The sequence below is a fragment of the Otolemur garnettii genome, unplaced genomic scaffold (assembly GCF_000181295.1).
Source record: "Otolemur garnettii isolate 467f Iridium unplaced genomic scaffold, OtoGar3 scaffold00156, whole genome shotgun sequence".
Lineage (NCBI taxonomy): Eukaryota > Metazoa > Chordata > Mammalia > Primates > Galagidae > Otolemur > Otolemur garnettii.
In genome coordinates this window covers 3,244,466-3,260,055 of record NW_003852551.1, presented here as the reverse complement: position 1 = coordinate 3,260,055, position 15,590 = coordinate 3,244,466, and the positions used below count along the sequence as shown (strand labels likewise).

Genomic DNA, 15,590 nt, shown 5'->3' with positions numbered 1-15,590 from the left:
CTGCAGGCACCTGCCACAACACCACAGCTATTTTGTTGTTGTTGTTGTAGTTGTCATTGTTGTTTGGCAGGCCTGGGCCAGGTTCAAACCTGCCAGTTCCAGTGCACGTGGCTGGCGCCTAGCCACTGAGCTACTAACGTTGAGCCTATTTATTTATTATTGAGATAAGAGTCTCACTCTATTGCCCTGGGTAGAGTGCTGTGGCATCATCATAGCCCACAGCAACCTCAAACTCTTAGGCTCCTGTGATCCTCTTGCCTCAGCTTTCAAAGTAGCTGGGATTACAGGCGCCTGCCGCCAATCCTGGCTAGTTTTTATACTTTTTAGTCAAGATCGAGTCTTGCCCTTTATCAAGCTGCTCTCCCACTCCTGAGCTCAAGCAGTCCACCTGCCTCAGCCTCTCATATTGCTAGGATTACAGGTGTGAGCCACCATTTTCAGCCTATTTATTTATTTATTTAAAAATTTTCATTAAGGCTCGGTGTGTGTGGCTCAGCGGCTAGGGGACCAGCCACACACCCGAGACGACGCGTTTAAGCCCAGCCTGGGCCTGCCAACAATGACAATTCTAACCAAAAAATAGCCAGGTGTTGTGGTGGGCACCTGTAGTCCCAGCTACTTGGGAAGCTGAGGCAAGAGAATTGCTTAAGCCCAAGAGCTTAAGGTTGCTGTGAGCTGTGACACCACAGTACTCTACCCAGGGCAACGTAGTGAGACTCTCTCAAAAATAAAATTTTTTTTTCATTAAAATTTTTTGTAGAGGCTCAGCACCCATAGGACAGTGGTTATGGTGCCAGCCACATACATCAGAGGTTCGAACCCAGCCTGGGCCAGCTAAACAACAATGACAGCTGCAAACAAAAAATAGCCGGGCCTTCTGGCGGGCACCTGTAGTCCCAGCTACTTGGAAGGCTGAGGCAAGAGAATGGCTTAAGTCCAAGAGTTGGAGGTTGCTGTGAGCTTGACGCCATGGCACTCTACCCAGGGTGACATGGTGAGACTCTGTGAGAGCAGGGTCTTGCTCTGCCACCCAGGCTGGAAAGCAGTGGGCACAATCACACTCACTGCACCCTTGAACTCCTGGACTCAAGCCATTCTCCTATTTCCACCTCTTGGTTGCTGAGATTATAGGTGTAGCCTGCATTTTTAAAACTTTTATTATGGAAATTTTCAAATCCATAGAAAAGATAGAATAGGCTATTGATCCCCCATGTACCTGTCATACAAAGCTTGTGATCAGACTTGTTTCATTCTTCTCCCTCCACCATCCTGTTCTTTAGCCAGTGGAGGCCCCTGTGACATCTCTAGAGTACATCTAGGTTGTGGAACCCCCATAAGAGTCCACCTAGGGATTTGGAGCACCCTAGATTGAGGGACACTGAAAGAGTGAGTTGCATGGTCTTAGTAGTTGAGGCTTCCTGGATATGCAGAGAAGTCACTGGTGCAGAAGCAAGGAGGGGCTAGGGACATCCTAACCTGACTCCTCACTTCCCCCTCCCCCTGGCAGGTGTGCTGGGCCTGACCTGGTTCATTAACAAGTTCCGCATTGTGAAGCTGACCCCCAAGGACCAGTTCATCATTGCCTACGGGGGCCTACGAGGAGCTATCGCCTTCTCCCTGGGGTACCTCCTAGACAAGAAGCACTTCCCCATGTGCGACCTGTTCCTGACGGCCATCATCACTGTTATCTTCTTCACTGTCTTTGTGCAGGTGCTGGGCCAGGGTGGTGCAGGCCCTTGCTTTGGGGACCCTGACGGTGTTCCAGTGGAAAGAAGGGAAAACATGTGACTCAAATTGAGGTCATAGGTTCTAGTCTTAGCCCCACCACTAACTTGCTACTTGACCTTGGACAAGCCACCATCCTCCTTTTTGGGCCTCCGTTTCCCCAATTGTAAAGGCCGTATTGTGATAATGGATTATTGTGAAATGACTGATCAGAATCTAAAGTAACCAAATTACTTTTGGTTACTTTATACTCCAGTTTTATTTTATGCTGCCTAATTCAATTAGGAGCCCAGATAACAGTAAGAGAAGTGGATACAATCAGCAGGGCCAAGATCTGCCTTTGCCAACTCATGACAACAGATGTCATATCTTAGGGTCTCAGTTTCTGTGTCTGTAAAATGGGAATAATAGCACTGCATGGGAAAGTCTTGGAGTCAGCTGTATCTTTGCTGCTGTGTCTTTGTGGCCTTCCTCTTGAGTTTTAGTTCCCCATCTGTGAAGTAAGGGGACCGAGCTGAGATGATCCCCAAGAATTCAGCCTGCTGATCAATAATTTCTACGTTTAAATGATCCAGGCTCAGCTGAGAGCCCCCTGCACTCCCCATCCCATGTCCCCAAGGAAGCCCAGGCTGGCTCACTCTGTGTGGCCTGGGGCAACTGAGAAACCCTGTCTGGGGCTCCAGTTCTGTACCATCCCTGTGTCTTTCCTAGACACTAATCCTCGCAAAGTCCTAGATGGGATGAATCTTTGCATTCTCATGAGAAACAAAGGGGAAACCTTCCATGGCTGGGCTTATTCTTTGTCCTTTGAAGAAGGGGCTCCCTCTTTTGTCCTCTTGCTCTGCTTCCATTTTTTCACCTTGACTTTGTAGTTGTAAGTGCTAATGGTTTTCTAAGCCCATTTTCATTGAAGGCAACATTGGGATGGGGACCTCCCTGTGGAAGCAACCTGCCTGGCTCTCCCACTTCTGTGAGACTTTGGAACATTGCTTAACCCCTCTGAGCCTCAGTTTCCTCATATGTAAAAGGGCAATAATGAAAGGACCTATGTCTTAGGGTTATTGTGGGTATTAAAGAACTAATACAAATACACTTGCAACCAGGCCTGTCCCAGGGCAAGAGCACAGTTAAATTAGCTGCTGCTGTCACTATGAGGTCCTCCTGCAGTCCTTGTAGGGAGGCAGAGCAGGTCCGCTTTTCCCTGTATATGAGCCCTGACTCCTTGGGTTTGCAGAGTTTGTCTGCAGAGGAGCCTGCCTAAGTTCTGGGATGGAGGCTTGGGAATTCGAGCACTCTTTAGTCCTGGGAGAGGGTATCCTAGCCTCAGGGGCCACCCTGGCTGGGTTGCAGAGCCAGACTGCCTGACACCCTCCTACTCCCTCAGGGCATGACCATTAGGCCCCTGGTAGACCTATTGGCGGTGAAGAAAAAGCAAGAAACAAAGCGCTCCATCAATGAGGAGATCCACACGCAGGTACTGGGAGCTGGGGCTGGGCCCTGGGGTGGAGGTGCAGGAGAAGGCTCAGGGAGCTGGGTGGGCACTAGGCCTCATGTCTCCACCCTCAGTCAGCTCCTCCTCCCTTATGCCAGTGCTGGACTGGTCCCTCCTTCCCTCAAGGCCGCCAGGGTCTGGCCATAGGGAAAGTGTGGTGTGAGCAGCTGGGAGCCTGAGAAGGCATCATGCCATCTCTGTCTCTAGTTGGGACCTAGTCCAGACATTGGGCATAGGTCAGAGAATGGGGCTCAGTCTGATAACCAGGAGCAGAGGGTTTGAATGTCCAGCATGGGGTCCCCAGGGTTCAGGATGAGTGAGGTATAGGCACCACCTCCTGGCCACTTCTGGAACTACAGGACTGGGGGAGCTCTGCTACAGCTGGCAAGGAAAGGTGCCGGGAAGGGGGAGGTGTTTGGAAGTTTGGGAAGGGAAGGTGCCCAGTAGTGAGCCTTGACCTGGCCCTGGGCCCATTTCAGTTCCTGGACCACCTTCTGACAGGCATTGAGGACATCTGTGGCCACTACGGCCACCACCACTGGAAGGACAAGTAGGTGGCAGGCCTGGTGGGTGGCAGGCGGGCAGGGAGGGACAGGTGAGGGTCTCAGGGCCTGGGAACTGGCTCCATCCATCTCCTTCCTCCTTTCACCAGGCTCAACCGGTTTAATAAGAAGTATGTGAAGAAGTGCCTGATAGCCGGCGAGCGCTCCAAGGAGCCCCAGCTCATTGCCTTCTACCACAAGATGGAAATGAAGCAGGCTATCGAGCTGGTGGAGAGCGGGGGCATGGGCAAGATCCCCTCTGCTGTCTCTACTGTCTCTATGCAGTGAGTGCCCACAGCAGACCCTGGCCCCGTAATCCCAGCCAGAGGCAGGCCACTGGGGGTTAGGAGAGCCCCCTGTTGTCCTGTCAGGGCAGGGAATGAGCTTTCAGGCCACAGCCATGTGGAGCCCAGCAGGCTCCAGGGTCACAAGAATTTTCTTGGGGACCTAACCTGTACCCTGTTGCCCCAGGAACATCCACCCCAAGACCCTGCCTCCTGAGCGCATCTTGCCGGCATTGTCCAAGGACAAGGAGGAAGAGATCCGCAAAATCCTACGGAACAATTTGCAGAAGACCAGGCAGCGAGTAAGAGCCTGCTTCCCAGCCTGGCTCCCCCACAGCAGAGGATCCCTTGGCCCCTCTCCACAGCAGCCCTCCCCTGCACATTCCCCCCAGCATGCCTTCCGGAGTCCCAGCTCAGCCTCTAGCCCTCCCCCATCCTGCCCCCCTCACAGAGCTTCTGGGGCCTGCCCTGATGGCTATTCTTCCCACAGCTACGGTCCTATAACAGACACACGCTTGTGGCAGACCCCTATGAGGAGGCCTGGAACCAGATGCTGCTTCGGAGACAGAAGGCCCGGCAGCTGGAGCAGAAGGTGGCCCCTGCCTCTCTCTGGGAATCTGAGTTTTTCTTCCTGTACTCCCATCCTTAGCACTCTGGCATGCTCCTCTGAGGAAATGTCTCTATTCTAGAAACAGAGTGTTTGAGCTTGATCCCAAGGGCATGGAGAGCCATGACCCCTTGGTCTAAGCAAGGGGATGCCATGGGAGTGGCCTGGATTAGAGCAGTGGCAGAGAGATGGAGAGAAGTGGGTAGACATAAGGGACATTGAGGAAAAGACTTGGCTATCAGTTTGAGATGGGCTGAGAGAAGAGGAAAAGGAGTCAGGATCACGTCTGGGCCTCTTACTGGGCTGGTGGGAGAGGTGACTGCTGTGCAGGATCCTGAGGAGGGAACACAGTTTTAAGGGAAGGAAGGAACTGAGCTCAGTCTCATCATGTTTGATTTGAGATACTTAGGGGCCATCCAAGGCCCAGGTACCCACTCCCAAGCTGGCTTTAAGGGTCTTTAGTGCTGGGGCAGATGTGGGCTGGAGCTAGAGGCTGGGCCAGCACAGGGATGTTGAAAGCTGCCCAGGAGGTTGCTAGCTTTACAAGTGCCTGCGACAAGCCCACAGGAGCCCCTGAAGGGCCAGGACAGGTGCTAGCATAGGCGTGAGGAAGGGCTGGTAACCGTCCCCAAGCATACAGTGAGGACTGCACTGGCCTTGGGCACCATCCAGAGGGCTCCCTCCACCCTGCCCACACTCACCTGGCTTCTCTCTCTATCAGATGAACAACTACCTGACGGTGCCGGCTCACAAGCTGGACTCGCCCACCATGTCGCGGGCTCGTATTGGCTCAGGTAAGGGCCTGGTGAAGGGCCTTGGGGCTGGGCCCTCATACCGCTGCCCCTGAGGATGAGGCTCTGACAGGAATGGGCTTCCGAGAACCAGCTGGGAGGACAGAGCTACTCCTTGCCAGCCTCCTCCCAAGCCAGGAGCTGCTTCTAGGTCAAGTGTGGCTGGGGGTTTGCAGAAGGGGGCAGAGGTACCGTGTTTCCCCGAAAATAAGACACCGTCTTGTATTTATTTTTTCTCAAGAAGACACACTAGGGCTTAATTTCAGGGGATGTCTTCCTCTCAGTGCCAAAATGCATGGCATGGCTATGCAGATACGCTGCATAACCACACCCATCACTAGGTCTTATTATCGGGGTAGGGCTTATATTTAACAAATGCATAGAAATCCTGCTAGGGCTTATTTTGGGGGAAACACGGTACTCCCAACAAGGACTATGAAGGGAGCTGGAGGAGATAGGGTGGCTGGGAGGGAGGCAGGGGGTTTGTACCCTTGACTCTTCAGCACATGTACAGGAAATAAGGGCCCTAGGGCAGGCAGTAACTTAGGAAGAACCCAAATTCTTGACTTTCTAGGGACACCTGTGGTCTGAGGAGGGGACCAGTTTGAGGGAAAAGAAGTATTTCCCTTCTCTGGAGTAGAGGGTTGCAAGGGCCAGTGTGATGCAGGCCTGAGGCTCTATTCATGGGAAGCTCCTGTGGGAGGTGCTGACACAGCTAACTTGATGCAGACTAGGCCATTCTCAGGAGGAGAACCCAACTTGTGTCTTGCTCTTGGTTCCCCAGACCCACTGGCCTACGAGCCGAAGGCAGACTTGCCGGTCATCACCATTGACCCAGCCTCCCCACAGTCGCCCGAGTCCGTGGACCTAGTGAATGAGGAACTGAAGGGCAAGGTGTTGGGGCTGAGCCGGGACCCAGCAAGGGTGGCCGAGGAAGACGAGGACGATGACGGGGGCATCATGATGAGGAGCAAGGAGCCTTCATCCCCAGGCACTGACGATGTCTTCACCCCTGGGCCAAATGACAGCCCCAATGCCCAGAGGATACAGCGCTGCCTCAGTGACCCTGGCCCACACCCTGAGCCTGGAGAGGGAGAGCCATTTATTCCCAAGGGGCAGTAACATCCCCAGGGCAGTGCCCATCTCACCATAGACTCTCCCACAGAGCAGGGGCTACTGACCTGGATTGGCCCTGCCCTTTCCCTACCGCATGGCAGCTGGGCCCACAGGCCACCACACTCCCCCTTACCCTGCAGCAGGGCTTCCCCTGCCTCCTGGGAAGCGTCCTTTCACCATACCCATGGGGCAGAACTGCTGTGCTGGTGAGCAGGCCCTGCTCCTTCCCCAGGCCTAGGCTCTCCCGCACCACACAGGGACCAGGGCCTCAGAGGCCATCCCTCCACTCCATTGCCCTCCCTGTTCACACCAATCTTATTTCTAACCAAAGAGGCTCTGGCTCAGCAGTGGTCCTACCTGGAGGGGAAGGCACTGAGGCTTCCTTAATCAGGGGAGACACCTGGGTGCCAGGCAGGTGGCAGGAGGAGGAGGAGTCAGTGGCCCTACTCCTGCCAGCTCTGTCACCCTGGCTGGCCACCCCAACCTGTCCTCACTCAGAGCTGCAGTCTGAGGGCATCTCTGAGCTGTACTGCCTGGAGCTGGGACACTTTGTATAGGGACAAAGTTGTGACTTAGAGCTTTCCAAACCACTCCTTCGGGGACCACTGGCCTTTCAGGGGCTGTTGCCAGGGGAGGGACTATTGGGGCTCCAGAAAGTGCTGCCTTTTTATGTTTTGTTTGTTCACACTTCCATGTATGATTCTGTTTGCACAGAGGGCACTTCTGTTTTTAAACCACCTGGCTGAACAGAACTCTGTCCTCCATTTCCTTCCACTCACTCCAGAGAATCAGCCCTCATTTGTACCTGTCTGTCCAGCCTCCTCCTCAAGTCAGTCCTCTGCCTGCTGAGCTCTTAACTGTTGCCCAAAGGCTTTGATTGCAACAGTGCCCCCCCCCCCCAATCACGATTCTCCCACAGATACCAGGCCTCTTGGCACCTGACCTCAGTTCCTGCTGGTCCCGTGAGGCCGTGGAAGGCTTTTCTTACTGCCCCCACCCCAGGGTTGGGCCCTGGAACCCCTTCCTCATGTGCATCACACCCAGCTTGCCATGGAGCCCAGTGCTGGGAGAGGAGGCCTCCCCTGAGGATCTCTTGCCCACAGAGACTGGTCAGTAGGGCAGAATGCTGGGCCCCAGCAGCCTTTGCTCACAGGCCCTCTGCCCTCCTACCCCCTGCCATGGCCAGTCCTGTTGGTGTGTGTTCTCCCCAGGACAGTTCCTGCCCCAGGTTCGTGCAATATCAGGATTGTGCCCCTCTTTTCAGTGGACTGGGCCCCTCTTTCCAGTGGACTGGACCATGGGTCCTCGGCCCATCTGTCCGTCCTCTCCATGCAAGTGCTGTTTCGAGCAGGAGTCATCACGCAAGGGTGACATTGACAACCATATACAAAGCCACCGCAGCTGCTGCCGCTCTGCCGCCTGTACAGAAGAAACTGAATCTTTTTCATATTCTAATAAATCAATGTGAGTTTTTGATAGAGTCAAGAGCTGCTTCCTGGGGATGAGGGGCTTTAGGAAGGAGGTCGGCTACGGGCTGGGAGCATTTAGCTCACAGGCTGGCAGAGAATCATTAGTAGCTATCAGCTGCTGGTGTGGATATTCCATGTGCCGGGCACCGAGATAACAATGGTGAGCAAAGCAAGATGTTCCCTGGCCTCAAGAGCCCCCAGTCCAGCAGGAAAAGCAGCATTTATTAGATATTGAGCAGGCTGGAAAAGCTCAGTGTGTCTGTGAGAGAGATGAATAAAAGGCAGAGGCTGAGGAGGGGATGGCATGAAGGACTTTCCTAAATACTCTTTTCCCAAATAACTCTATTTGGGAACTGTACACACAAACATCCTGGGATCTAAGAAAAGGTAGGGATGGCCAGGTCAGAGAGTGACAGCAGGCAGCAAGGTGGGGACCTTGAAGTCCATGGTTACGATTTTGGTTTTTATACTAAGGACAGTGGAAAGTCATTGATACCCTATGTTTTTCTGTAAAAAAGGGATAGCAACCCTTGGATGAAATATGCTTTGGTATGTGGAGGTTGAGCACGTCCAACCTGAAAATCCAAAATCTGGAAAATTCCAGAATCCGAAGCTCCAACCTGGCTCCCCAAGTGGGAAATTCTGTATCTGACTATATGTGACTGGTCATAGTCAAAACATAAAACTGTTTTTCAGGCACAAAATTATTTTAAATATTATATAAAATTACCTTCAAGCTAGGTCATGTGTAGTGGCTCACGCCTATAATCCTAGTACTCTGGGAGGCCAGGGTGGGTGGATTGCTTGAGTTCATGATTTTGAGACCAGCTTGAGCAAGGGTGAGACCCCGTCTCTAAAAATTGACACACATTGTGATGGGAGCCTGTAGTCCAAGTTACTTGGGAGGCTGAGGTAAGAGGATCGCTTGAGCCCAAGAGTTTGAGGTTGCTGTCAGCTGTGATACCATGGCACTCTGAGGGCAACAAAGAGACTGTCTAAAAAAAAAGAAAATACCTTCAAGCTGTGTGTGTAAGCTGTATGTGAAACATGAATGAATTTCATGTTTGGACTTAGATCCCATTCTCAAGATATCTTATTATGTATGTGCATGTATTCCAAAATTCAAAACAGTCCAAAATTTGAATGCTTCTGTTTGCAAGCACTTTGAGGGAGACAACCTGCATGGGCTCAGTTCAGCAGATTGGACTCCTGAGCTGCATTTTCCAGAGCTGGCCACCAGAGGGCGGTGGGGCCTTGGCGCACACCCCAGACATACTTTGAACCCGGGCTGTCCCAGAAAGTGTCTCCTGCCAAGCCTGGGGCCTGAGTGTGGAGCCAGTTTGACTCATGAATTATGAGTTGGTCAATGCCAAAAAGATTGAGGAACCACACTGTCCTTTCCTGTATCCAGCACTATCCCAGCAGGAAATGACTGGTACAGTTATTCTTCTGTATGTTCTGGGGTTTGGTTCTAGGACTCCCATGGATACCAAAATCCTGGAATGCTCAAGTTCCTGATATAAAATGGTGTAATACTGTCAGCCCTCCACAGCTGCAGATTGAAAATACTTGGGGGGAAAGGCTGGCTCTTGCCTGTAATCATAGCACCTTGGGAGGCTGAGGCAGGAGGATCGCTTGAGCCTAGGAGATCCCCAGAGTTTCAGACTAGCCTGGGCTGGACTCTGTCTCTAAAAACAGTTTAAAAACTAGCCAGGCATGGTGGTGCACACCTGTAGTTTCAGCTACTTGGGAGGCTGAGGCAGGGGAGCTCATGAACCCAGGAGTTTGAGTTTGCAGTGAGCTATGATGATGCCACTGTATACTATCTTGGGCAACAGAAGAAGATCTTATCAGAAAATATTTGGAAAACATTTTTTATTATTTATTTATTGACACAGAGTCTCAAGCTGTCACCCTGGGTAGTGTGCTGTGGCGTCGCAGCTCACAGCAATCTCAAACTCTTGGGCTTAAGTGATTCTTTTTCCTTAGCCTCCCAAGTAGCTGGGACTACAGGTGCCCGCCACAAAATGCCTAGCTATTTTTTTGTTGCAGTTGTTGCTTTAGTTGGCCCGGGCCGGGTTCAAACCCACCAGCCCCAGTGTATGCGGCTGGCTCCCTACCTACTGAGCTAAGGCGCCACCCATGGGAAAAAATTTTGAACCACAATGAAATAAAAGATAATACAAATAGTATAATAAGTATTTACATAGTATTTACATTGTATTAAATATTAGAAGTAATCCAGAGAATAGTCGAAGTATGCAAGAAGATATGCATAGATTATATACAAACCCTGTACCATTTTATATATGGGACTTGAGCATTCTTGAATTTTAGTATCCTTGGAGGTTCTGGAACAAACCCCTCACAAATACTGAGAGATGAATATAATAGCATATAGCCTACACACAACCTCCCATATACTTTAAATCAACTCTAGATTACTTAAAATACCTAATACAATGTAAATGTTGTATAAATAGTTGTTATACTGTATGGTTTTTTATTTGCATTTTTATAGTATTTTTATATGTTTTCAATCTGTGGTTGATTGAATCCATGAGTGCAGAACGTAAGGGTACAAAGGGCCGACTGTATACTCAGAGAGGTACTGGTGAGCCTTCAATTGAGGGGTTAGCTACAGAGATGTGAGCAGGGTAATAGGAAGCTACCAGGGTTGGGAGCTGGTGGCGCTCATGGTACAGGAAGCTATTACAACCCCTAGACCTGAAAGGACAAGAGAGAGGGGCCGTCACTATGAGGGGCTGCTCTGCTAGAGCTGTGCACACAGGCCCTGCAGGGTGGGGGTGGGGGGTTAAGTACTCCTACTTCATCCTGATGGTGGCGCCTGAGTGTGCACACCAGGTCAGCAGCAGAAACTTCCAATTGCACCTCAGCATCCGCTCTTGTCCTTTGGAAGAAAAACTCGTGTCTCTATTGCATAATGGTTGCAGAATTTCTGTTTGGAATGATGAAAGGTTTTGGAAATAGAGTGTGGTAATGGTTGCACAATATTGTGAATTTACTAAATGCCACTCAAGTGCTCACTTTATTATTGTATTTTTCCTCTGTGCTTCTTGAATGGATAAAGTGGTCATTTTTATTTATTTTTATTTTATTTATTTTTTTGAGACAAAGTCTCATTTTCTCCCCCCTGGTAGAGTGCCGTGGCATCTTAACTCACAGCAACCTCAAACTCTTGGGCTCAAGTGATCCTCTTGCTTCAGCCTCCCAAGTAGCTGGGATTACAGGCACCCACCACAACACCTGGCTATTTTTTAGAGACAGGTTCTTGCTCTGGCTCAGACTGGTCTCGAACCTGTGAGCTCAGGCAATTCACTCACCTCAGCCTCCCAGAGTGCTAGGATTACAGGCGTGAGCCACCGTGCCTAGCTGAAGTGTTCATTTTTAAATGGTTAATTTTATGTTATGTAAATTTTGCCTCAATTTTCTTTCTTCCTTTTTTTTTTTTTTTTTTTTGAGACAGAGTCTAATTCTATTACCCAAGCTAGAGTGCCATGGCATCGTAGCTCACAGCAACCTCAATCTCCTGGATTCAAGTGATCCTCCTGCCTTAGCCTCCCAAGTAGCTGTGACTATAGGCACCTGCCATAAGACCTGGATAATTTTTCTATTTTTAGTGGAAACCAAGTCTCACTCTTCCTTAGGCTGGTCTTGAATTCCTAGGCTCAAGGGATCCTCCACTTTTGGCTTCCCAGAGTGCTAGGATTACAAATGTGAGTTACCATACCCAGCTTCAATTTTCTTTTTAATGGAAGAAAGACAAACATCATCTCCAAGAGTAAAACACAAAGTCTCGTCAAGACTATATCCTTGTCCTCCTTCAGTCATATTCACCTGGAGCCCAACCTAAAATGCCAGTCATTCCCAGGGCTCTTTAAAAGCATATACTGCCTCCTATCTGTCAACAGCTCAATTGCAGGGTGAAACAATAGAGGGTGCAAAGAACAACAGAAAGCTACTACAGCCCCTACTTTGCATCTGGTCCCAAGGCCCAAGTTAGCCATGGCATCCTTCCTCCACCCCCACTTGTTCCTCTGCCCATCCACCAACACTTTGGCTGATTGGGGGGTTTAATCTAGTGGAGTGTCCTAAACCTTTATTCCTATCCAATTCAGCTTCCTACTGTCTTTGCTGGGTTGCCAGCTTTCCGCTGCTGTCAGCACTGGACATGGGAGAGTCTCCTGCCTACCTCACTGCAGTAGGAGCCTACTGGCCTTCTGGTAATCCACATTGATAACCCAGTCTGGAGCAGGTGGGTTATCAATCAACCCCTCTCTGCCTTTTGCTTAAGCAACATGCAGAGCTGCAAACCACCAAGAAGAACATGCTACTTCCAATTTAAAGGAACTGAGAGGTCAAAAATTGAAAATCAAAAGATTATTCCAAAACATGAAATGAAAGGAAACAGTCCAGGATCTGTGTGGGCAACGGCGGCCTTTATTCCCACCCAGGTGCAGGTGAGTTGAGTTCGAGAAGGAAGTCAGTGTGTGGGTTAAGGTGGACAGGAATTTTAAAGTGTTGAGAGGGTGGGGGTTGGCACATTTCCTCTTTCCTGGGTGGGACATTCTATTTGGGCGGGTTGGTTCTATTTGGGCTGGTTCCTCCATTTGACTCTGTCAGGAACTATATCTGTGTTCCCTGGAAGAAAGATTCCTCCTTTGGGCATTAAGGACTCCAGACCCACTGAACACAAAATCAGAGATAAAAAGTAAAAATTCCTACAGTCAAGTGATTTGGAATAACAAAAGGGCCACTGCCACATCCACCCCTTGGCCCCTGGGTCTGTGTGCTCTGACTGAGATGGGGGAGCCATATGTTAGCCACTGATCTGAAGCATATACTGCCTCCTACCTGTCAACAGCCCAATTGCAGGGTGTCGTGTCCCTGCTGGCTGTACCCAAGATGCCTCCCTTCTAGGGCCCATTGTAAAACCAGCACATTCCATGGGTGAAATTGCTGTGTGTCCTTCACCATAAAAGGCAGGCAATGTGTGTGAGAGCAGAGTGATGAATAAGCTCTTCTGTCAAGTCTAGAAACGATGGTGCTGGCAGAAGCAGTGCAGGCAAGGAAGGGAAGTCCACATCAGGAATACGTGGTTATAATTAGCTGCCTCCTTCATGAAAGAGGCTGAGTGCAATCAACTGCCAATTGGTAGCTAGCTGGTCCCCCTAGGGCAGTGGCTCTCAATTTTTTTGGTCTCAGGAACCCTTATAGACTTACAAATCACTGAAGATCCCAAAGGGGTTTTGTCCATGTGAGTTATAACTATCAATTTTACTGAATTAGAAATTTAAACAAATCAGCCAAGCACGGTGGCTCATGCATGTAATCCCAGCACTTTGGGAGGTCAAGGTGAGAGGATTACTTGAGCTTAGGAATTTGAGACCAGTCTGAGCAACATAGCAGACCTCATTTCTACAAAAAATAGAGAAGTCAGCTGGATGTGGCGCCACACACCTGTAGTCCCAGCTACTCAGAGGCTGAGACAGGAGGATCACTTAAACCCAGGAATTTGAGACCATGCTGGGTAAAAATAGCAAGACTCCACCCCAAAGCAAAAACAAAGCTTTAAAATATTAATTTATTTAAGACCAATGAACCCAGTACATGTTAAATATACCATTTTAAATAAAAAATAACATTCAAAACAAAAATTATGTGAAGAATGGCATTATTTGACATTTTTGCAAATCTCTTTAGAGTCTGGCATGACAAAAGGCAGCTAGAATCTCAGATTTTTAGCATTTGATCTGTTGTGCAATTGTCACTTAGCCTCTGCAAAATCCCACTACACATTTATGAAAGAACAGCAGTAAAAAAGGCAAATTATATCTTAGCATCAATGCAAAAATAAATTTGATCTCAAAGAACTCTTGAAAGAGTCTTGGGGACTGCCAGGAAATAGTGCCATATAGGAAATTTCGTCTTTGCTGCTGGCGACCTGGGCATTCAAAAATGCCAGCTGCAGGTCAGACCTGGTAAGGGAAATGTGTTGAGCCTCTGTGTGTTGGTTTTCTGTGGCTGCCATCACAAATTATCACAAGCTTAGTGGCTTAAAACCACCCAGATTTATTACGTTACTGTTCTGGACATCAAAATCTGAAATGGGTTTCACAGGGCCAAAATCCACATGTTGGCACCTCTGTATTCCTTTTTAGAGGCTCTAGAAAGAAACTGTTTTCCTGCCCTTTCCAGCTTCCAGAAGCCCCTTACCACCTTCAAAGCCCACAGTGGCCAATTGGATCTTTCTCATATCACATCACTCTGACATTGACTCTTCTGCCTCCTTCTACACTTAAAGACCTTTGTGATTACCTTAGGCCCACGCAGATAATTCAGGATGATCTCCCTAGTTTAAGGGTGGGTTGATTAGCAAACATAATCCCATCTGCTACCTGAATTCGCCCTATGTCAAACATGGACATTTGAGCAGGGGGATGGTATTCTGTCTACTACACCAAGCACAGCCCCATCCCCTGCCATCATGGCCACGATGGGGGCCTGTTAAGCAAGAACCAGGGTAACAGGGGTAGAGATTGATATCTACAGGATGGGTCAGCATGTCCATCTGATTACTGACAGCTTCTCCCCAGTGGGTGCCCTCTTGGGGTGTTTGTGAGGTTAAAAATAGCTTCTCCTCCTATGCCACTTCGAGCAGCCCCTGACATCTCTCTTAACGCTGTCTCATTACCCATCTTCCAGCCTTGGAATTTCTGAGTCCCTGACTGTTGGCCCTTGCTCATGAGTCAGAGTGGATCTGTAGCTCTGGTCACCTCTCCTCCCATGCAACGTGGATAATCCACATGGCCAGAGGTTCTGCCTGCTGGGAGGTTCTCCCTCCATCACTGTCCTTTGGGGACACCCTGAGTGTGGCTGTGATGCAGCAGTGGTTCATTTGCAGTTGGAAATCATGTCTGTGCCTTTTCTTTTGTGTTAAGTGGTCATAGCAACTTCATCAAGTGTGGGTTGAAGGAGAAGCAGTGAGGAAATGAGAATAAGTGCCCTGGGAATTTGAACCACCTGCTGGAGTAATTCCTGTGTGCTCTCTGGACCTGTTCAGACTTGATCTCATATACCCTGTTTACTAGCAGGATGCCGCCACGCATGCCTAGTTTTATGACTAGGTGTGTCCGATAATATCCCATTCTGTTTCCATGTGTCACTTGGCATCACATGGTAAGACATCCCACCTCTACCACGTCCATTTGTGAGCCAGGAGCTATTTCTTTCTTTCTTTCTTTGACACAGTCTTGCTCTGTCCCCTGGGCAATGGCATCATCATAGCACTGCAACCTCAGACTCCTGGGCTCAAGTGATCCTCCTGCCCCAGCCTCCCTAGTAGCTGAGACTATAGGTGTGCACTACCACATCTGGCTAATTATTAATTTTTTGTAAAGACAGGGTCTCACTATGTTGCCCAGGGTGGTCTCAAATTCCTCAGATTCCTCAAGCAATCCTCCTGCCTCAGCCTCCCAAAGTGCTAGGATTACAGGTGTGAGCCACTCAGACTGATCTTAGAGCTGTCCTTTTTTTTTTTTTT

At 49.6% G+C, this 15,590-nt stretch overlaps 1 protein-coding gene across 1 annotated transcript in view; it reads left to right on the top strand.

Annotated features, from left to right (window-relative positions):
• The window catches only part of SLC9A1 (solute carrier family 9 member A1), a 57,157-nt gene extending 49,126 nt beyond the window's left edge, over window positions 1-8,031 (top strand). The window contains exons 5-12 of the mRNA XM_003799812.3: window positions 1,508-1,710; window positions 3,110-3,199; window positions 3,697-3,767; window positions 3,870-4,043; window positions 4,231-4,345; window positions 4,534-4,635; window positions 5,372-5,444; window positions 6,226-8,031. Coding sequence (XP_003799860.1) covers window positions 1,508-1,710; window positions 3,110-3,199; window positions 3,697-3,767; window positions 3,870-4,043; window positions 4,231-4,345; window positions 4,534-4,635; window positions 5,372-5,444; window positions 6,226-6,563 — 1,166 coding nt within the window. The 3' untranslated portion in view covers window positions 6,564-8,031. The remainder of the gene's footprint in view (window positions 1-1,507; window positions 1,711-3,109; window positions 3,200-3,696; window positions 3,768-3,869; window positions 4,044-4,230; window positions 4,346-4,533; window positions 4,636-5,371; window positions 5,445-6,225) is intronic.
• Window positions 8,032-15,590: the final 7,559 nt, after the last annotated feature.